This window comes from Pagrus major, chromosome 4 (assembly GCF_040436345.1).
Source record: "Pagrus major chromosome 4, Pma_NU_1.0".
NCBI classification, from domain to species: domain Eukaryota; kingdom Metazoa; phylum Chordata; class Actinopteri; order Spariformes; family Sparidae; genus Pagrus; species Pagrus major.
The window spans coordinates 40013644-40035305 of NC_133218.1; the positions used below are offsets into that span (position 1 = coordinate 40013644).

A 21662-nucleotide genomic window follows, 5' to 3' on the forward strand; every position below is an offset into this window, starting at 1 on the left:
TCATCAACAGAACCCTCCATAAGAAACATACAAGTACAGAGAGGTGTGAGGTGTGTGGAAAACCGACCCTGCAGCAAGAGTCCATCAGTGAAGCCCCGAAGCTCACAGCTCTGTCAGAGAACCATCCATCAAGTAAGAAGGAAACAATATCAGACACACTGAGCAGAGGCCGGGTCATACTGGAAGGATGTGGGAGGAGGAAGAGGAGGAAGCAATATCGTCGAACAGGAGCCAGTTACCATCACAGTGCAGACGTCCAACGATGAGTACAGAGCATGAAGAAGTGGACTGCACCGGGGCCCCTCCCCCGACATGATTCACACCAACTGGCTGAAGACGAACACCTGGTGACAAGTGAACCAGCTGCTAAGACCAGGGCCTTCTCCCGACCGAACCAAGAACAGTGCAGGTAAACCTCGGTTCAATCGAGTTGTCAATATTCTGTTTATAGCACCTCATCGAATGTGGACCAATGTTTTGAAAAGATTAGATAAATAAATGACAGAAGTAGTGACAGAGTTATGATATTGTCATTGTCCATGTCGTCTACCTTTAGATAAAATTCAACATTTCCTTTAAGGAACACAATAAAAGCCTCTTTACTGATAATCTAAAGTCATATTTGTTCATTCTGTCACACAGTTATTGATCGACAGCAGCTGGATGATGTTAACAACACAAATTAACTGCGTGATGCCCCTTTAATTTGTTCTTTATTCCCAAAGAAATCCACAAACAGAATTGTGTTTTCAAGTCTGGGAATCTTTGATGATGAAACGTTTCATTTTAGATTTGATAGTTTTTACTTGAGCTGTCTTTATGAACCCACGCGAACTCATTAGGTCATTAGGTCTCGTTAACTTTGTGTCATTCTCGGTCAAAACATTCAGCATTAGTTTGTTTCATACAGTGAATCTTGGCTCTGTGGAATCACATTTTGGTTTGGGTTCTGGGGTTTTTGTATTTTATAGAGACAAATACTTCTCAGCACTCCTGAACACAAAGCCAGCTTATGTTGACGCAAGCCCTCACTCAGGTTAACGGATCAGTTGTTGGGTTACTCCCATGATGCCTCTTTGGTTACCGGGCAGGTCGTGTTGTTGGTGTTTTCTGTTGCAGGTACCATAGGGTGTGGTCTGGTTGTTGCTCATTTGCACCACCTTTGCCTGTGCTATTTCAGCACACCACACCACACTCTGTGAGGGCACTCAATCTTGCTCTGAGAGTGGTGAGAGAATCAACTCACTGCAATCAGGTGTGTGTGGCACTGATTGGCGGTGATTAAGCCCAGGTGTGGGGAGCCTTCATATACCCTGAGTCTCCAGTGCCCTGTGCTGACTCATTGTCTCACCTTCAGAGGCAGTGAGAGGTTCTCCCCGTTGTCAGTGTGTCTGAAAACACCACACTAAGAATTTTGCCTGTAGTTTTCCCAGTGAATAAGTTGGTGCTTTAGAGTTTGCTGCGACCCCAGCCTTTGCCTTTCATTTAGAGTTTTCTGGGCCTCCTGGACAATTTTAGTTTTAGTCAGCTGCTTGGCAGTGGTGGTTTTGTTAATCATTTGTGGTGCATTGTTTCTTTAAGGAAACCTGTAGTGGCTCTACAATTTCGTTGTTTTGTTTTTCCCCCATTTCCAGCCTATCGCTACTGCGATTTTTGTGGTTATCCCCCTGGGATAGCTTAGAGACACCCCTGGGTCTGCACCTGTGTCCCACTCCACCCCCCCCCCCCCCCTTTCCTGACACACTCCTCTTCTGATTGAGAGACACACACTTCAGACCACACCAACCCTTTTTAACACCAGTGTTTAAGACGTTAGAGTACTTGGATTACTTTTCTGTTGTATCGAGTAATGGAACGCGTTCATTCTGCAATTCAAGTAATCTATTACTTAGTTCTTTCTTCATAAAGTAATCATTACTTGAAAGAAATTGCTGTCTTTTCCTTTTGTCGCCACAAAAATAAAATCAAATCCCTGAAGCTTTGTCTCTGTTTCTGTTCGTGTCCTGCTGCTCAGCAGAATGTAAAGCTACAGCTGTGTTATTATCAGGTCAAGACTGGACTGTGGCTGTTTAAATGATGATTTCATTTATTAAGGGAAAAAAGCTATGCAAACCAACCGGGCCCTATGTGAAAAAGTACAGACATCAGAAGGGTAAAGCACAGTCTGATTAATTCAACAAGTGCAAAAATAGTGGAAGAGTGCAACTAAGAGCAGACATTTACACAAAATACAAAAAAGTAGGATCAATAAGATACAGTGGAGCCGACCAATGGGAACAAGTTATGATGAGCAGATTAAGAATTGGACACATTAACCTGAACAATACACGTTTATCATCGGAGAGCACACAATTGGATATTGTGAGCAATGTAAGGAAGCAGAAACATGCAGCATGTCTTCAGCTCCTGTAGGAGTTATGTAACAGAGGACAAATGTCCACCAGATTAAGGACAGAGGTGAGAGATCTGCTGTGACATGTTTGAGGGAAAAAAAGCAATCTGTCGCTTTTTGAAAACAAGTGAACAAGTTAAAAGAAGTTAGAACAAGTGAAGACCCAGGGATGATGGAGATAGTAATGCAACTTAAAGGATGCCAACCATAGACATATATACATAGACGCCTCATTGAGCGCTGGACCGTACGTCGACGTCGCCGCCATATTGGAGGAGGCAGATCTGCCCCGTGAACTAATACAAGTGAATGGAGTGAACTTTACAAAGCTCCTTCTACAAAGTGCTATAAGTTAATGTCTCTCATTTACACATTCACACACGTACGAATATATTCAGGAAACAGATAGGAACCAGAAACAACGTCTGTAATGTTCTCTGATGATTATAAACGTTAACTGCTCCTCATATGTTCAGTTTACAGGTGGGCACCAAACCACCGGATGTATTTTATAATGTTTTTATGAGTGTTTACAGCTGCCAACGTATGTAACGCTGCTACTGTGATGATAAATGACGGTTAAATATTGAATCTGTGTCTATAATAACCAGATCCTGACGTGTAAATGTGATGTCTGTCTACCATACTGTCAACTTAAATATGGACAACTGACTGCATAATATATTAATCAGAATCAGAAACACTTCATTAATCCCCGACGGGAAATTGCTTGCGTTACAGCTGCTCCCATTCAAAGTCAAGAATATGCAGAAAAATAGAAATAATAATAATAATAATAATAATAATAATAATAATACAAACTATATATATATATATATATATATATATATATATATATATATATATATATATATATATAGTGCATATTTATAAAACTAGCCTACTGCAACTTTACTTTTTTTTTTACCATGTAATGTTATTTTATACAATATCATATTTTATAATGTTCTGTCATGGAGTTTATCACTTCACTGCTAAAAGAAAAGAAAGCAGGCTCACTGCCAGTTGCAGTTTCTTATCTTGATTTGTGGACTTTTTAATTATTTGTCTCCATGATTGTTAATTTTATTACTTAGATTATCAGAAATCACTGTGTAAAAACGACGTTGGTACTTTTTATTCCAACAGACATCACATTTACACGTCAGGATCTGGTTATTATAGACACAGATTCAATATTTAACCGTCATGTATCATCACAGTAGCAGCTGTAAACACTCATAAAAACATTATAAAAATACATCCGGTGGTTTGGTGCCTACCTGTTTACTGAACATGTCAGGAGTAGTTAACGTTTATAATCATCAGAGAACATTACAGACGTTGTTTCTGGTTCCTGTCTGTTTCCTGAATATATTCGTACGTGTGTGAATGTGTAAATGAGAGACATTAACTTACAGCACTTCGTAGAAGGAGCTTTCTAAAGTTCACTCCATTCACTTGTGTTAGTTCACGGGGCAGATCTGCCTCTTCCAATATGACGGCGACGTATCGCAGCAGCGGGCCAACCCGCTCAATGAGGCATCTATGTATATATGTCTATGATGCCAACTAGAAGAAGAAGAAGAAGGTGTTTCCCCCTGCACCTGTCTGTGGGCGTGGTCTACTCCTCTGGCTTCCAGCTCTGCACACCTGCAGCTCATCAGCTCCAGGAGATCAAGCCAGGCTACACTTCACTGGATCATTGTTGTCTGTCTGGTTTATAGTTTATACTGGATAAATTCTTTTTGTCTTTAATATGAAGAAGATTTCCGTGTCCCTCAGGATCATCTGCCTGTTTTGTCCTCCACCTCTACTGGTATCTAAATATGGTATCTCATGTCTTTTACTGTGTTGTGGTTCACCTTGCTACACTGTGACACACATGTTGAAGTATTCTGTAGTTTTAACCACTAAATAGATGTAATAATGTACAGTGTGGCATTACCTTCCTTCTAAATATTACATATTCAAGTACTGGTCAAGCAACAACCAGGAAAACAATATCAAAATATATTAATTTGCTTTTAGACATAAACAGCCAGTAAATATTGAACTGTGTTTGTATAGTAACTACTTTTTAAAGCCATATCTGTTGTTAATGACCTGTCAGGTGGACGTAGAGTGCTGAGTTTCCTCCAGCTTCAGACACACAACGGTAAGATGGTTGAATGTTTCATTTTATCAGCTGTGAACACAGAGTCCCATCAGCCCGAACCTGCAGAGTGGATACCTCTGCACGTGGCCACAGTATTTCTGTCTAGTATTTTTCCAATGTGGTATTGAAACTTTTTGTCATTGGTGAGGACTGTTTGTAGTCTGATGGACTATATTGTGTTAAACACAGCGGGATCTCTGTTATTTAGCCTGACAGCATCGATATCAAAAGTAAACACCAGCACGTATAATGTGATACAAACATGATGATACAGGTGAATCAACACCTCTATGAAATAGTTTCAACAAAAACTGAGCTGTACAGTTTTCATGAAGGATTTACTGCAGGAATAGTTTCAGGCAGGTGTATCTAAACAATTATACATAGATGTCTCTTTAAAGTGCTGATGTTACATGTTTAAGGGAGTTTTTACACGACCATTGTTCTGTAAACTAATCCAAAGCTTGTGTTCATGTGTTGTGTATCCATTCAACACCTGCCTTTGGAAAACATGTGGCATAGAAAGGCAGTGTTTGAATGACTGATGCAGGAACACTAACTTTCCTCCCATCATGTATATAATGACTCAAAGGATGAAGCCAGCTCAACAGTTGTAGCTCCCCCTCCTGGAGTCCTCTGGTAACTACTGGTGGTGTTATGACACTTTGAAAAGAAACATAAAACACAAAAGTGCTGAACTGACAGTAGCTGCTATAACCATTAACTATGATGTAGCATGAAAAGGCTCATATCACAATGAGGACATTAATGTTACTGTTCAATCTGACTTGCTGATAAACACAATGTTCCAACTGTGACACTTTCCTCACCAAATCAAAGACATGACACAACCTGCAAACACATAATAGATGTATGTTGTGTTTGAATGTATTTTAATCCTATGTAGAACATGATGTCATGGTGCACTTCAGCCCCCTGTGGTCAAAATGAGTATTACAATAGCAAACACCTGAATTAGCCTGACAATGTTTTTTTTCTCCAAAAAAAAATAAAAAATTAACCTAACTCAGAAAACTAACCCCTAACCCTTTTCCAACAGTTATAAAGTCATAAACACAGGCAAGGAAACTATTTAAAAAAAGACTTGGACATTATTTTGATTTTTTTTTACTTTTTAAAAAAATTATTGATGCTGCTTAAATATTCTTGGGTAATCAGTTCTAAGAAGCATTTTTAGTATTTGCAGTGATTTTACAGTGTAAGGCTTTTCAACACAACAAGATGTACACTCCCTAGAGAGAGATGGGGGAGGAGGGTGTCCACCCAAAGGGTTGTTTTTAACTTAATGAATTATGTGACCCTTATGAATTTTTATATTTATTGTATTTATATTATATTTATATTAATGAATTAATTTAGTTCTTAACCCTTATTTCCCATTTTCCTTTTCCCTCTTCATTTCCCTTCTCCATAACCTATCCTTCATCCTTTACCATTAACCGGCAATTTACGTATCCTTGCGTACCTCGTATATGAATTTTGCCTTCTGTGGGCTATATACGGAATCTTTTCGTAACCGTTTTAGGGTTGTCCGACCTAGCTTGGTCAATGTGGGTTAAGGTCAGGGTGGGAATGAAATTAGGGTTAGAATTTAGGGTTAGGTTAAGAGGTTTTAGCAGGAGTGCACCCCGGTGCACGCCGTTTTTGGTGAATATCTTTTGACAGGAAGGTGCCAGAGAGATGGGAGGCAGGTGCACCCCCCAAAAAATGAGGAGCGGCTTTCCAACGGTGCCAGGCCTGAGTCTGTGCGACCTCCCCTTCCGGAGGTGTGGAGTCGGGCACCACAAGCACCGCAGGCCGTAGCCAGCGGCTGTAGGCATGCTTGCTGGGGTAATTCTGGATGTTTTGTGTGATATTTTCACATGATCTGTGTTTCTGTTGTGCCAGCATTGAAGGGCAAAGTTTAACTTTTTGAAAAAATGATGTTGGTAACATCCTGTAGCATGTTTTCTTTTTGTTAAATGGTATCACAACATGCAGGTGCAATTTCTTGAAAACTTAGTCTTCCCATGACAATTGTAGACGACGTCACCTTTAGAGAATGGCATGGTGGCGATGACGCCTGCACAGAAGAGCGAAAGAAAAAAAAACACAAACAGCTGATATTTTGCTGCCATGACAAAGTCATTACAGGAAAGTTTGCACTGTGCTTTTCTCTCCTTCCTCACCTTTGCCCTTGGGTTCTCCAAAGTCCTTTAACTCGACCCCCTTCCACTTTTGTTCCACCACAGACTTGATGACTGCTTGGTCATCTTCGATGGCGCTCTTCACAGGGGAAACCCGTGCCTGAAGCACATCCTGGTAAGAGGGGACATTGGTTTCCCACTTTTCCTTTGCCAGGATGGCTTTCACTCGGCCCTTTGTCGGACGCTGACTGCCACTGGAAGCTGGGAAGAAAGAGACAGGGAGTGAGTGAGTGAGTAAGGCAGTGAGTAAAGTAGTGAGGCAGTCAGTTAGTCAGGCAATCAGTGTGTGTGTGTGTGAGAGAGTCAGTGAGACACACAGACGATGGGAAAAGGAGATGCTGTCATAGTGAGACACTAAGCAGCTTTCACAGACAGCATACAGTATCTGTTTGACAGAGACAAAGCCGGTGCCTACCTGCGACATGCAGCACACGTTTTTCCAGCTGCATGCGCCTCCACTTGTGATAATATCTCCGCTCATCTCCAAATCCGGCACTGACTATGTCATCTTTAGAGGGCACGAGGGCACCGACGGTGATGGGAAATTCTTTTGTGAAGGCGTCCCATTTGTCATCAAATGGCAGTTTCGCAGATGCCAAACTGCAGGAAGAGAAAAGCACACATTGCAATCAGGCAGTTGTGAAGTGGGACATGTTGACGTCAGCACCGAAACTGACAATGTTTACCTTTGGTCCTGGGAGGATGTCCCAGGGGCCTCGGCCGTACCGGACGGCGGATTCGGGCCCGCTCCCTTGCAGATTTTCTTACAGCTGTGTCGTGGAGGAGAGGGGGAAAAGAAAGACAGAGAAAAAGGAATTTTAAAGTCAGAGCTTATGTTCAGTGGTTGCAATATGCCTTGTCTGACGTGAAGAACAAACCAACTAACAATACTAGCACTAGTAATTACCAGTTACATAAGCAACCTGCTAGTTCTGGTCGCTTAATGAGGGAAATTGCCTCACCCCTGTATAAGAAATGAAAAGTACACTCACTGCTTCCATAGATGGTACAAGTCCGACCTGGGAATTGCCACGGGAAGTCCCGTCATCCCCAGGAAGAAACGGCCCTGGGCATCTTCTGGTTCCTCCTGCCTCTTCAGGTAGAGCGGCCTGATGGCCGTGAAGTATGCACCGAACCACTGTCGGTGGGAAACGAAATGCCAAGCTGTTTTTAGTCAGTCGTCCGTGGAAAATGGTTTCTTCACAAAAAAAACAAACAAAACAAAACCAAAAGAACGCTCAACTCACCCTATCCTCATCTACGCTGATAACAGCGATGTCCGCGCTATCTCCGAACGCGATCGTCGCCCCAACACCGGGGCTCAACTGCCTGTCGTTTCACTTGGTCACCTGTGATGGGGGATTATTTTTGTATGCTTGGATACAAATAACTTGAAGTGTTCGACAGCCAAAGTTGCAGGGAAACAGAAACCAGCTCGAGGGAACATTGGAATACGTGGACGCTTACTTTGAAATCCACCACCGTCTTTTCTGGTTTGCGGTGCGTGATCATTAGGATGGCCATGCAGAAGTTCCGGTATTTGGTCGTGTGACCATGTGACAGCCGCTCACCCCGTTTGGAGCCTATGGCACGCCTCCTCCATCCATCCTTCTGCCATCTCCAGCAGACGCTGGTGCTCAGAATGGACCTTCCCCGGATGAATGGATAGATGGATAGATGGATAGATAGACTTTATTGATCCCAAGCTGGGAAATTAAAGTTTAGCAGCAGCATTACACAGAGACAATGACAACATAATGAAATAAAAAGAACAACCTACAGATATTAACATAGCAATATAAAATGTAATATAAAAATGTGTATATATATATATGTGTGTATATATATAAAACTAAAATATAAGGTGCAGTGTACAAACATATAAAGTGCGTAGAGACTGTATGTTATGACCAGAGTTTTAGCTGTTATTGTACAGTGTGATGGTATGTGGCAGGAAATATTTCCTGTATCTGTCCCTTCGACAGCAGAGCTGAAGCAGCCTGTGAGAGAAGGTACTCCACTTTCTGTCTACTGTGTTATGGAGAGGGTGCTGATCATTGTCCATGATGGATTAAAGTTTCTTCAGCATTCTCCTCTCCACCACGGTCTCAAAAGAGTCCAGCCTGAGACCAAGTACATAGCCAGCCTACAGCTGAGTCATCAGAAAACTTCTGCAGGTAACATGACTCAGAGTTTTACTGAAAGTCACTGACCACCACATCAGACAGGACACTGCCTGGACAAACTGTGGCCTGCCTGTCAAGTAGTCAGTAATCCAGGAGCTGACATGCATCACAGATTCATAAAGGCAATGTACATTTGAGACATAAAAAAAAAAGAGTCACCTTAAATGTAAATCAAGTCATGAGCATAACCAACCTCGGCTCTGCACCCTGCACACCCTCCACCGGTTCATTGATCACAAAGAACCCTTTTTCCTTGAGATGGTCAACCAGGGACCGGCGAGATGCCTCATCCAGAACCACGGACGACAGTTCCTGGTAGTCCCAGCACCTACCGACCCTCGTCCACTCTCTCTGTGACTGCTTTGCCTGGTACAATTTGGCATCTCGTTCTTCCGCCGTGTTATCCTTCATGCACGCCCTCCTAAGGTGGACAGACAGTACACTGTACGCCCTCTTGCACCTGAGGCAATACACCAGTCGCCTGTCAGGGCCCTCCCTTCCAAAACAGAGGTGTGAGAGAGAATACGTTCATCAGGTATCAGCATATGCACTACCTTCTCCCAATTGTAATCAGGTGAGGTCTATAGTCACAAGCACATGCGTGTTCTTAATTACATCTGTAACAACCAATGTCTTTCGGTGAACTGCTTTTATCTGTGAAAACACAATGCACGCATGCACACAAAGATAAAGAAAGATAAAACTTGACGCAGAAGCCAATTAAACAGTTTTCCAATTGTCCACCCCCCACCCCTCCTTTACATCAAATAAAATCCAAAAGTAACACCATGAAGTAACAAATAAGTTGATGCCGACGCGAATGAAGGTAACATCTTACATCTGCAAATTAAACATTAGAACAATTAATAATCCTCTTACCTGCTCTCGACTGATTGACCTCCGTTCTCAACTAGCTTTCAACAAAAAAAACAAGAAGGAAAAAAAAACCTCTCTGGCGATCTACACCCAGAGGTTGCCAGGTCTGCGGTTTTCACTCGGTTTCACACCGAGCTCTACCCCGTTTTAAAACTGAAGGAAGCCCGTATGTGGAAAGCCAGGCGTTCCAGATGTTGAATCTGTATTATACAAGACAAAATTTAAGTTGTTTTTTTTCTTGCCTTTGCTTCACAGACCTGGCAACGCTGACCGCAGTCACGTGGGACGGGGAACCTGTGGGGCACGGGACAGTGACATTTGACCTTCGGTTATCAAGGTAAGTTTGTTGCTCTGTTATTACATTGTCATTAAACCAAAAAATTATGCAAACTATCCCAAGGTCATAAGCCTAGTTTGTCTAGATACAAGAAGTTTATTTCACCATTTTGTGCACAGACAAGCTGGGTAGCTACCAGGGTGGGAATTTCACAGCAGCCATTACGAAGTGGAGTTACGAAACCGAAAAATTCCCTCGATAATTACGTAATTACGCATGACCGCAATTATATGTATGTGTTATTAACACAACAACACGAAGTGAAGTGTTCCCGACTGAAGGATTAGAAGAAGAGCGCGAGTATTTTATTTTGCAAATTAACCAGATGTCAGATTCTCCGTCATCAAGTGATGAGTCCGATTAAATGAATACACTGCATTCACCCACTCTGTCTCTCACTCTTTCAATTCAATTTAATTTAATTCAACAGGCTTTATTGGCATGAATGTGTTATACAATATTGCCAAAGCAAAGGATTACATAAATAAATAAAAATAAAAGGAAGAAAGGAAAGTGTGGATGTTGGTGATATGATATGTACAATAAATAAATACTTAAAAAAGAAACAATTAAGTGTCTTAGGTTCCACTGGCTGTCCTCTCCAAGTAAGTATGGTAGTTTCTCTGCGTCTGTTAGGTTTTCAAATTCAGGCTGTACTTTTATTATTTGGGGAAAATGTTGATTTCTCAGAGCCTGATATTTGGGGCATGAGGTGAGGAAGTGTAGCTCTGACTCTACCTCTTGTCTGTCACAGTGGGAGCAGAGTCTCTCCTATGGCAGCCACCTCTGTCTATAACGACCCTTCTCTATAGCGAGGCTGTGGTCACTGAGTCTGTACATATTCAAGGCTTTTATTAATTTAGGATCTTTTACTTTGCTCAGATAATTTGCTAATGTGTCTTTTCTTTTCTGGGAGAAAGGTTGCAGGTTGAGATGATGTCGGCTCCCACAAGTCCACAATTCTCTCCCCCACACCAGACCCCGGATACCACGGATGCAGACTTCATCACCGTGGCCTCAGACAACACTGAAGCTCTCCTAAGTGAAATGAGCAAACACAGAGACTTTAGTGCATTCCTTCATGCTGATTTCGGCCTCCCCATACACTGCACCAGCCCCACCAATCCCCATTGCCTCAGGTATACATTTGACGTCAACGGCATCGTGATCCAGGTGCGTCACATGAGAGACATATATGCAGACATCTGTTATTTGAACCTGCCCCGTTTGGAAGCCAGTAGGCTCAAAAGGCAGTACAGCTACCTCAAAAAGCATGTGTCCCTGCCATGCTGCAGCCCAGAAGGCATGGCGGCACTTAAAAATTGCCTTGGCCACAAAATAGCAGACGCCGCAGGCGGCTACGTTCTCACGCTCTGCGCTATCCCCAGCAGCCTGATGGAGCCGGACTTCAGGCTGCAAAACCCAGGCTTGTATGGCATACTTGCGGCTGAACAGTTAAATGAGGTAACAGAAGAGTTTGGCCGACTCCTCAACAACCTGCCACAGAAGAACATGTCCCGCCCCACTGTCCAGAAACAGGGTACCACCAACCTCGTGTCTTACCGAGTCCTCAGGGTGGATCAAGGATTTATCCTGAGCCTCCTGGACCAGGCGGTCGAGAAGGCCAACGGCTGCTATTTCTTGCAGGTCATCGCCACCCTCGGGCAGTTTGGCCAGCAGGATCCTGACATCCTGCAGCTCAGCAACTTGATCGGCTCCGATTCCGTGGGGTCCCTATCGGTCCACCTTGCCTCAAAGGTGCTGGCAGTGCGGGAGGACACACACCTCCTCCTCTCACGTTACGGCCTCCTGATTGGTCTGAGGGGGTCGCTATTTTCCACCCTGGGAATGCACGAGACGTGCAATCTCCAGCCCAACTTAAACACCCTAAGTATGGACGTGGGCCAGGCCATCATGAGTGTGCTGTCGAAAACCGACACAGTCACATTCTTACAGCTGTACGTGGACGCCCCACACATCCATTACAACCAGCCTTTCAAACACCCTGTCACAGTGGGTTGCTGGTCACTTGCGGTTTGAGCCACCCAGACTTCAAGACCACCCTTATCAGCAGGGCGCTCACCTATCTAAAGTATGTTCAGGACTTGAGCCGCCACCTAGTGTGTCAGGTGCAATGCCGCAGCGAGCAGGTGGTGCGGTTCGAGGGTGAAGATGTTCCCTTCGATTTTGACCCGAGAGAGTTTTTTGACCTGTCTGCTCTGCAAAAGCTCTTCCAGGACCATGCGCTGCTGGTGCCCTTCCAGGACAGAGGGGATGGCCGGGGTCTCCTCTCCACGTTGCGGGGTGTTGTCGACCACCTGGCCGGCATCCTCGGAAAGTCCTTTCGAGACAGCAAGGGTGTGGGCAGATATGACCCCTCCTGGAATTCATTCCAGGCAGAGCTGGCTCTGGAAGAGCTCTTCTTTGGGCATCCACTCTCACCGCTCAACAACACCCTGGTGGTGGGCCAGCCCGGAGTGAACGCCCCTTGAGTGAACGCAGCGCCACCCACGAGAGGGGGTTCATCGGGCTGGCACCCCACAACAGCGCCAGCCTGGAAGAATTGCCACCACCCCTCCATCACTGGACCAGGGACCCACTGCAAAAAAACATACATTGAAAGGCTGTGGGCACTCTGTCAGTGTGTGGAAGCTGGACCGGCCGTGGTCGGGGCTGCCCTGATAAGGGTCTTACTGGGGGAACCTATACAAGCAGAATGAGCAGCTTCCCTGCACTTCCCTAAGGTCAGACAAACCCCCTGGCAGGCTCACGGGTGGGGTGAATGTGAAGCAACTCGCCACCAAAGACAGCTTCCCCGTCCCTCACACTTTCGGCAGGGCGCGCACCCTGCTGAGAGATGCAGGACAGGATGTGGAGGAATGCCTCGTCCAAGGCTTCACAGCAGAGGGCATCATTTTCTTTCCAGCCTTTAAGTTTACAGACCTCCGGAGTACCAGAAGGATCTGGTGGAATTTCAAGGACTGGATACAGGTCAGCCATGGGGACCAACCCCTCCTACAGATCTCTGACGTGGCCTCCAAGACTTTACAAGTCTTTTCTGAGATTCAGCGGCACTCCCTCTGCTTTTCCAAACACCTGGAGACGTACAGAGAGCACGGCATGCCCTGGATGGCAATGGCCTTACAAAGGCTCCCAAAGGAGACAACGGGAGGTTTGCTCCTCAACACGCTGACCTTCATCTCATGCGTGGCCTTGATCGAGAATGGAGCCTACATAGATTTTGTGCACCTGAAAGAGCTTCTGCAACAAATGAGCTTGGGGGGCATGTCACAGGCCAGACTGCAGCAGCTACTGATCCTGGGGAAATTCACCCTGGACAAGGTGAGGAATGTGAGGATTTGGAGCCTGCATCCAACTGTCTCCTACAAGGTATGCATTGCCTGGCCTGTCAGTGTCATTTCATAGCACTTGTTTGTGATATGTTATTTGTGTTTTTATACGTTTATCTATTTATTTTTGTTGTTGTTTTGCCAAGCACTGTGTCTTTTGAGGTGCTGTGCAAATGAAGCTATTCTTCTTATTATTGTCATTATAACAGCAATTATTGTTATTACTGTTAATATTGTTATTATTCTATTTGTATAAGTTGCAGAAACAAGTCACCACCATCCCATCTCTGAGACCAGCGCCCAGTGAGGAGAAGGAGTGTCCAACCCCTGGAAGATGTCGAAGCTGTCGATGACCAGGACGAAGTCACACCCCCACGTGGTGTCAGCTGCCATGTGCTTGCCTGCCAACTCTCGGCAGAAGTGGAGCACGGACGAAGAATCCATCATTTCCAAAGAGTCCCAGGTCAGCCACAAAGTTGCATACCATGACTACATACAAACATGCAGGAAGAGAAAATTGCCATCAAGGTCATTTGACGCATTCAAGCGCAAGAGACAGCTCTTGATGACATGAAGCAAACAAAAGAGAGGGAAAAAAAGAACTGAAAGAAAAAGGAAGAAATCTGTTGCTGTTGCAATGTTTGACAATTTTGTTCATTAATACAATGTAATTCATTGAAAAAAAGAAAAGAAAGAAAAGACCTGTTTGTAAATATATATCTATGTTTTGCTGTTGCAAAGTTTGAAATGTTTATTTTGTATATTAGTTCACAGTAGTTCATTGAAAACAAAACAAAAAAAGACCTGTTTGTAAATATATATCTATGTTTTTGCTGTTGCAATGTTTGACATTTTTATTTATAATATTAGTTCACAGTAGTTCATTGAAAAAAAAAAAAAAAAAAAAAAACAAACCCTCACATGGGCTCTGCCTTGACGTGGCGTGGGGGCTTCTGTGGTGTCTTGGAGAAACTCAAGAATCTCTAGAATCACTGAGGCTAAACCAAAGAGTCCACAACATACGGCTAAACTAAACTAAAAATGCCTCCCAGTGTCCCAACAGCGCATTCATGGTTTCATGCTTCTATTCAGTGGGCAGGCGCATAATTCACATTATCATTTTTGAAGGAGGAGATGGAATAATGTAATATTTTCACATGATCTGTGTTTCTCTTAACATCCTGTAGCATGTTTTCTCTTTGTTAAATGGTATCACAACATGCAGGTGCAATTGATTGAAAACTTAGTATGGCAGAGGGGCTGAAGAACCATGAGCAAATAAACTGTGATTAGCTCTTCCTCCAAAAAGAAACAAATTCACACACTGACACTGACAGACAGGCAGTAAGACAGACAGACTGACTTGCAGGCAGACAGACATTATTGTTTCCGGCCACTTCCTGTATCATTGAACGCTGGCATCAGACTGAGAAGCAGCTCGCAGGTTTCTCTTCTGACTGAAGGATCTTCAACCTGCACAGGCAGACGAAGAAGCACTTACTCTAAGCAATCAAACTTGGTGAGCCCAGAAACTGTTTGGTGTGATAAGCTAGCTAAACTAAGCTACACAGCTAAGCTATGTGCTATGGCTACCTCCGTGCCCCCTGGAGACGACTCTCAACTCGAGAAAGCACATAAGAAGATTGCTAACCTGTTGGAGGACATCCACCGACTCGCTGAAGATCAAAGAGGCCCTGTTGACCCAGTTCATCGACGTTGCCCATGAACAGTCGCTACGGATCAACTCACTCTCAGCAGCCCTTCAAGACACCGTGCCCTGGGATCCCTCCGGCCCATGGCCGTCCTCCTGCTCCACTCCCCACCTCCAGCGATCATGGGCTGAGGTGGTTACTCAGGGCCGGCTCGCCTCCCCTCCGCCTCTCCAATCGCTTCGAGGCTCTGTCGCAGCTTGGTGAGGACCCGGGAGATGGTCAGCGCTGGAGCTCGGACCTGGCTCCAGTGGCTGCTGCGGCTCCCTCTGTGCCACCGATCGGTGCGATCCCTGCAGCTCCCTGCTCCGGTGACCCGTCTCCCATGGGCTCCATGGCTCCCTCTCCACCACCGGACGGCGAGGCGGCTGCGGCTCTCCACTCAGCCGGATTGACGTCTCCACTGCTATCCGGTGGTGCGCGGAGTCGTTCCGCTGGAGCCCCGGATCAACAGCTGTCGTCCCGGACCACGACTTCTGTCTCGCGTCAGAGGCTTCTGAAGGAGGCAGTGCTGAGGCGCTCCAAGGGTCTCCTCGGCGGCCGGGCTCATGATACTCCTCTCAGGGATGAGGGCGCTCCTGACTCTGGCTGTCAACACCGCCAGGAGCATTCTGGGTCCCCTTCCCTCTCCCCCGGCTCGGCCGCTGCTACGCACCCGCGGGGTTCGTCTCCCTTAACGCACAACGTGGAGGGTGTGTGTGTGTTGACTCCCACGGCCCTCGCGAGCCATGATAGACTGCCACCACTTTTCCCACCCTCCACTGCAATTGTAGGAGACTCATACACCCGAGATATGCGCTTCATAAACGCCATCACCCACTGCCTCCCTGGTGCTACTGTCCCAGTCATTCTGGACAAACTCCCCGGACTGCTGCGCTCACTCCCATCCTTCATCACCCGGGCGTTGATCCACGTAGGATCAAATGACACGGCCCGTCTCCAGTCCGAACTGACAAAAAAGGACTTCAACACCCTTTTTAGTCTTAAAAGGTTAAAAACTTGTAACAGGGCCGTCTTCATTAGCGTGCCCCTCCCGGCGCGTATCCATGGATCTGAGCATTTCAGCAGAGTCCTTGCCCTCAGCACCTGGCTTCAGTCCGCATGCAGGATCCACAACTTTGGTTTTATTGATAATTTTAATTTGTTTTGGAACCGCCCGACTCTTTTTAGCAGGGATGGAGTCCACCCCAGCTCCTTAGGTAGCCAGATGCTTGCGGGCAATATTCAGCACGCTGTCCAAACAACTCCACGTGCGTGACTGTTTACCTGCCAAACCCCCTCATCACCTTCCTATCCCCGTCATCCTTCTTCTACGGTTCTCTCCCTCTGTACTCCCTCCCGTAACAGCCCCCCCTACAGGCACCAGCAGCACACTTCCTCTCACCCACCATCACTTTCCACCACAGACCTCCACACCGCAGCATCTTCTGTTGCCGTCCGCCACGTAACTCTTTCCCCATACCCCCCATCATCTCCAATAGACTCCATCGGTACCGGACTGGTGGCGTGACCATTAAAAATCTGGTTCATATCAAACCACAGACATCCATCACACCGTCATCCAAGGACCCCAAGCCAACACAGACCATTAACATGGCACTTCTGAATGTCCGCGCTCTTTTAAACAAGACTTTTATTATTAACGACTTGATAGTAGATAATAAGATCGACTGTCTATTTTTAACAGAAACTTGGCTGGGCACTGACGCACCATTTTTTCTCACTGAGGCCTCTCCTCCTAATTTGAATTTTTTATTTTCTACCAGGATGGGCAAAAAAGGTGGTGGTACTGCCTCAATTATTTCAGAATCATTAACATCCAAGGAAATTTCACTACACCACTACACCACCTTCGAGTACCATGCCAGTGTTTTTAGCAGACCTCCTATTTTATGCCTCACAATCTATAGGCCACCAAGGCATTCCAGTGGTTTTATCAGTGAATTCTCTGACCTACTATCACTTGTGCACCCTACATACAACAGAATCATTTTAACTGGTGATTTTAACTTACACATTGATAACAAGTCGGACTCCATCTCAAATGATTTTTTAAACCTTCTTAACTGCTTGGATTTTAAACATGTTTCACAGCCCACTCACAACAGAACACACCCTGGACCTGGTCATAACACATGGCCTGTCCACCAGTGTGTCCTCTGTTGTTGACTTGGCTGTATCCGACCACTACTGCATCTTTTTTAATATCACCAGTTTTAGCCATGAGGAGGCTCCAGTGAGAACCATGAGGAAACGCTATCTTAGTTCTGAAGTGGCTGCAAATTTTATTGAGAACATACACAACTCCCCCGCTGTCACTGTACCTGCACCCTGTGATTTTATTGGTGGCAATTTTAACAGTAAACTGAAGTCAAGCCTTGACTCAGCAGCTCCACTAGTAACTAAAACAGTTAAACACAAACTCATACCCCCACTCATTACAGACCACAAAACAACCCCAAAATTCTTTTTTCCACTATTGACCTTTAAACCAACCCTGTTAGGCAAAGTCCGCCGTGAGCCACGAACTGAGGATGGGAAGTCAGACACAGATGGTGAGATTAATGATGGTAGTGGAATTTAGAAATGCAACCTTTTTGTACCCTGTGGTTGTGTTTTCCTTACTTAAACTTGTTAGATAAAAGAAGTAGAAGGGGCATCGTTGAGCTCAGTTGGTAGAGCAGCCTCCTATGTGTTGAGGCTACAGTCCTGACTGCAGGTGGCCCTTTGCTGCATGCCATTCCCTCTCTGCCTCCCATTTCCTGTCTCTTCCACTATTAAAGGCCAACATATACTTTACAACAAACATGAAAGTTCCTTGCAGGGACTTTAAATTTGTTATATTTGCACCTGTTATATCCCTTTTCATCATTACAGTTGTGTTTGAGATGGATCTTTATTGAATTATTTTAGTAGCCGTTAAATAATGTATTGATCCGAGACTTTAACCTGTAAAGATTGACTAACGTTGGTCTTTTGCTGTTGTAGATGAGAGTGTGGGATCGAACCCAGATATGAGGCTCTCCCAGAAGAAGAGAAAACAGACCAGGACTCGGACTCTGAAAACCAGCAATAAGTTTGTTAAAACTCAGAGCATGGGTTGTAAAATACCAAGAATGAATAATTTCAGCCCTCTCTGCAGCTGGTATTATGATCTCATTGTCTCCTTTCATATTTACAGAGGTGTTGCACTTGTGTTGCTCTTGCTTTACAGATGCACCTTCGGACCTGTTAGGCAAAGTCCGCCGTGAGCCACGAACTGAGGATGGGAAGTCAGACACAGATGGTGAGATTAATGATGGTAGTGGAATTTAGAAATGCAACCTTTTTGTACCCTGTGGTTGTGTTTTCCTTACTTAAACTTATTAGATAAAAGAAGTAGAAGGGGCATCGTTGAGCTCAGTTGGTAGAGCAGCCTCCTATGTGTTGAGGCTACAGTCCTGACTGCAGGTGGCCCTTTGCTGCATGCCATTCCCTCTCTGCCTCCCATTTCCTGTCTCTTCCACTATTAAAGGCCAACATATACTTTACAACAAACATGAAAGTTCCTTGCAGGGACTTTAAATTTGTTATATTTGCACCTGTTATATCCCTTTTCATCATTACAGTTGTGTTTGAGATGGATCTTTATTGAATTATTTTAGTAGCCGTTAAATAATGTATTGATCCGAGACTTTAACCTGTAAAGATTGACTAACGTTGGTCTTTTGCTGTTGTAGATGAGAGTGTGGGATCGAGCCCAGATATGAGGCTCGGACTCTGAAAACCAGCAGTAAGTTCGTTATAACTCAGAGCATGGGTTGTAAAATACAAAATAATTAATAATTTCATCCTTCTCTACAGCTGGTATTATGATCTCATTGTTGCTCTTGCTTTACAGATGCACCTTCGGACCTGTTAGGGAAAGTCCGCCGTGAACCACGAACTGAGGATGGGAAGTCAGACACAGATGGTGAGATGTTTACTGTCTTTTTTTTCTTTTTTTTAAGTATATTTTTTGGCTTTTTATGCCTTTATTCGATAGGATAGTAGAGACAGTGACAGGAAATAGGAGGCAGAGATGGGGGGGAATGACACGCAATGACACACCCTCTACCAACTGAGCTAAACACCGCCCCAGATGTTTACTGTCTAAATTACCGTACAATGAAATGTTGCAGTTGACAGAATTTATTATTTTTTTTGTTCTAGTATCCAAACTGTTGAATTTCATCCTTAAAAGTACTGTTGAGATTTTTGTCACTGAAGAAATAATTTCGTAAAGCTTAAAACATAGAATTATAAATTAGGATACACAAACAGACTTGTTAAACAGAGGCCGTTAGTACATTTATTTATTTTGATGAAGGCAAAATTCTGGTTGCCAACAGATGAGCAGTGAGTGGACACAAAGCAGGAGCTGAGACAAGCCTGCTTTCGACTGAAAATCCAAAAAGGGTGAACATTAGGAAGGCAGGCAGGAAGATACTGGTCACATTGCCAAAAAACTAGGGCCTAGAGATGCAATCTAAGACCCGATGAGCGAGGAGGAATACTAAGATGCTACTGTACATATAATCTGGGAAGTCTCAGACATATGAGAGAAATGCAGAGAAATGGCAAGATCAGCAGATCTTGGACACGGACATGATGACTTAAACAGATTTTGATGATCAGAATTATATTTATATTTTCTCCCAATGTTTGCCTGTCTGTGTTGTAGATCAGGAACCAGGACTACATGTGATCGAGAGAGAGAGTGGAGAACGGCCCAAGTCCAAGGAAATAAGTAGGTTCTAAAACTAGGCAGGAGAAGCATACAGATCGTTTCCCCCCAAGGGGTTTTGTTGGGAGTTTTTCCCAGTTGATGTAGGGCAGATGATGTTATGATGCTGTGTAAAGCCCTTTGAGAAAAACTAAGGGGCTATACAAATGAACTAGCCTTGCATGGCCTTGCCACACGGTCAAAACTCTGAATGAAATGTATAAATTGGTACTAAATTGTATACTACATAAGTACTGTGGTTGCTATCTGTGACTACCTGCAAGCTATGTTTGTACAGATGAAAATGTTTATTGATGCCTGTTTATTTAAGGTATGCATTGTTTTCTGTCATTTGTCACCCCTAGCAAAGGCAAGGAGAGGATGGTCTGAGGCTGAGAGGACAGCAGTGCACAAGCACTTTGATGCGTTTATCAAACAGCGCCGAGTACCAGCAAAAGAAGCGTGCATGAACTGCATAAAAAAAGAGAAAGTTCTGGGCAAGAGAACCTGGAAGGATGTTAAAAACCTAGTGTACAACAGAATTGTTACGCTGAAAAGGAGGTCTGCTTCGCGCAACCTTAAATTTTGAATAGTGTGACTACTCTAGTCTTCTTTATTCAACACATTCTAAATGTGGATGCTGTCGTTCTTTTAGCAGCTCAAAGACATGTAATGTCATAATCTACTGTTTGAATATGTGACACATGTTTTTGTCACTTTATTAGTGTTTTCCCATTCAGGTGTAATATAATTACAGAAGATGGTTGGCACTTTAGTGTTCTTTATTGAACACATTCTACATGTGGATGCTGTCGTTCTTTTAGCAGCTCAAAGACATGTAATTTCATAATCTACTGTTAAAATATGTGACGTGTTTTTGTCACTTGATTATTATTATTGTGTTTTCCCATTCAGGTGTAATATAATTACAGAAGATGGTTGGCACTTTAGTGTTCTTTATTCAACACTACTGTTTGAATATGTGACACATGTTTTTGTCACTTTATTAGTGTTTTCCCATTCAGGTGTAATATAATTACAAAAGATGGTTGGTACTTAAGTGTTCTTTATTCAACACATTCTAATGTGGATGTATTTTTTTCATACTCTGTAAAGAGAATGGGAAATAGAGTAACAAAATAACCTGAAATAAATATAATTACAGACACCTGCTGCTTTATTTTTTTTACATCTTAACTAGTGAAGTAGAATAGAATTTATTTGACACTGTTAAACAATGAAACACTGTTAAACAGCTCCAGCATGGCATCTTCATCAAAAGCAAAATACAGACATCCTAGAATAAAGCGTCTGATAGAATGATATGCTCCGCTGCCCTCACTACCCGCCAGATGTCCTTCTTGTTGTCCTCTGTGCAGCTGGTAAATCTTGCAGTGCAACAGTAGGTCAAGATGCTTTCCATGGATGATTGATTCCATGGACGAGAATGGCGTGAATGGCGCCGCGTGAGTGGCAGCCTGTTACAGCAGCTCTCGCTCACCTTTGAGCTTTTTCTTCTTTTTATATAACTTTTAGTACTTTTTAACTTTTCTAATTTACTTCTTTTTGGAGCTCTTTCTCCGGGCAGTATGGAGACCAGAGTTGTTTTTATCGCTCTGGTCTTAATTCTGCTTTTTTCGCTGTTTTCGGCCGTGTCCGGGGAACCTGTACGCGGCCCTATTGTTTACAGTAGGGATCAGCTG

The 21662-nt window shown here is 44.1% G+C and overlaps 2 protein-coding genes across 4 annotated transcripts; both read left to right on the top strand.

The window, feature by feature from the left end:
* Positions 1-74: 74 nt before the first annotated feature.
* Positions 75-12600, top strand: LOC140994919 (uncharacterized). Of its 3 annotated transcripts, none has more exons than XM_073464760.1 (3): positions 75-409; positions 10075-10156; positions 11077-12600. In XM_073464760.1, the coding sequence occupies exon 3, from the start codon at positions 11090-11092 to the stop codon at positions 12194-12196; it is 1107 nt and encodes a 368-aa protein (XP_073320861.1). In that variant the 5' UTR covers positions 75-409; positions 10075-10156; positions 11077-11089; the 3' UTR covers positions 12197-12600. The 3 variants fall into 3 exon arrangements, with proteins under 3 accessions (XP_073320861.1, XP_073320862.1, XP_073320860.1); XM_073464761.1 differs by lacking the exon at positions 75-409 and adding an exon at positions 6708-6872; XM_073464759.1 differs by lacking the exon at positions 75-409 and having other exon boundaries at positions 9841-10156.
* On the top strand, positions 12291-21127 carry LOC140994329 (uncharacterized). Its single transcript, XM_073463900.1, has 8 exons — positions 12291-12314; positions 12385-12622; positions 12843-13546; positions 13764-13969; positions 18935-18987; positions 19096-19167; positions 19918-19983; positions 20325-21127. Exons 1-4 carry the CDS (start codon positions 12291-12293, stop codon positions 13857-13859), a joined length of 1062 nt encoding a protein of 353 aa, XP_073320001.1. The 3' UTR covers positions 13860-13969; positions 18935-18987; positions 19096-19167; positions 19918-19983; positions 20325-21127.
* Positions 21128-21662: the final 535 nt, after the last annotated feature.

Coding starts and splice junctions, on each gene's coding strand:
- LOC140994919 (XM_073464759.1), top strand. CDS start 10,011: ATGTTGAATCTGTATTATACAAGACAAAATTTAAGTTGTTTTTTTTCT. Junction 10,157..11,076: donor TTTGACCTTCGGTTATCAAG/GTAAGTTTGTTG, acceptor TCTGGGAGAAAG/GTTGCAGGTTGAGATGATGT.
- LOC140994329 (XM_073463900.1), top strand. CDS start 12,291: ATGCCGCAGCGAGCAGGTGGTGCG. Junction 12,623..12,842: donor CAACAACACCCTGGTGGTGG/GCCAGCCCGGAG, acceptor TGCCCTGATAAG/GGTCTTACTGGGGGAACCTA. Junction 13,547..13,763: donor ATCCAACTGTCTCCTACAAG/GTATGCATTGCC, acceptor TATTTGTATAAG/TTGCAGAAACAAGTCACCAC.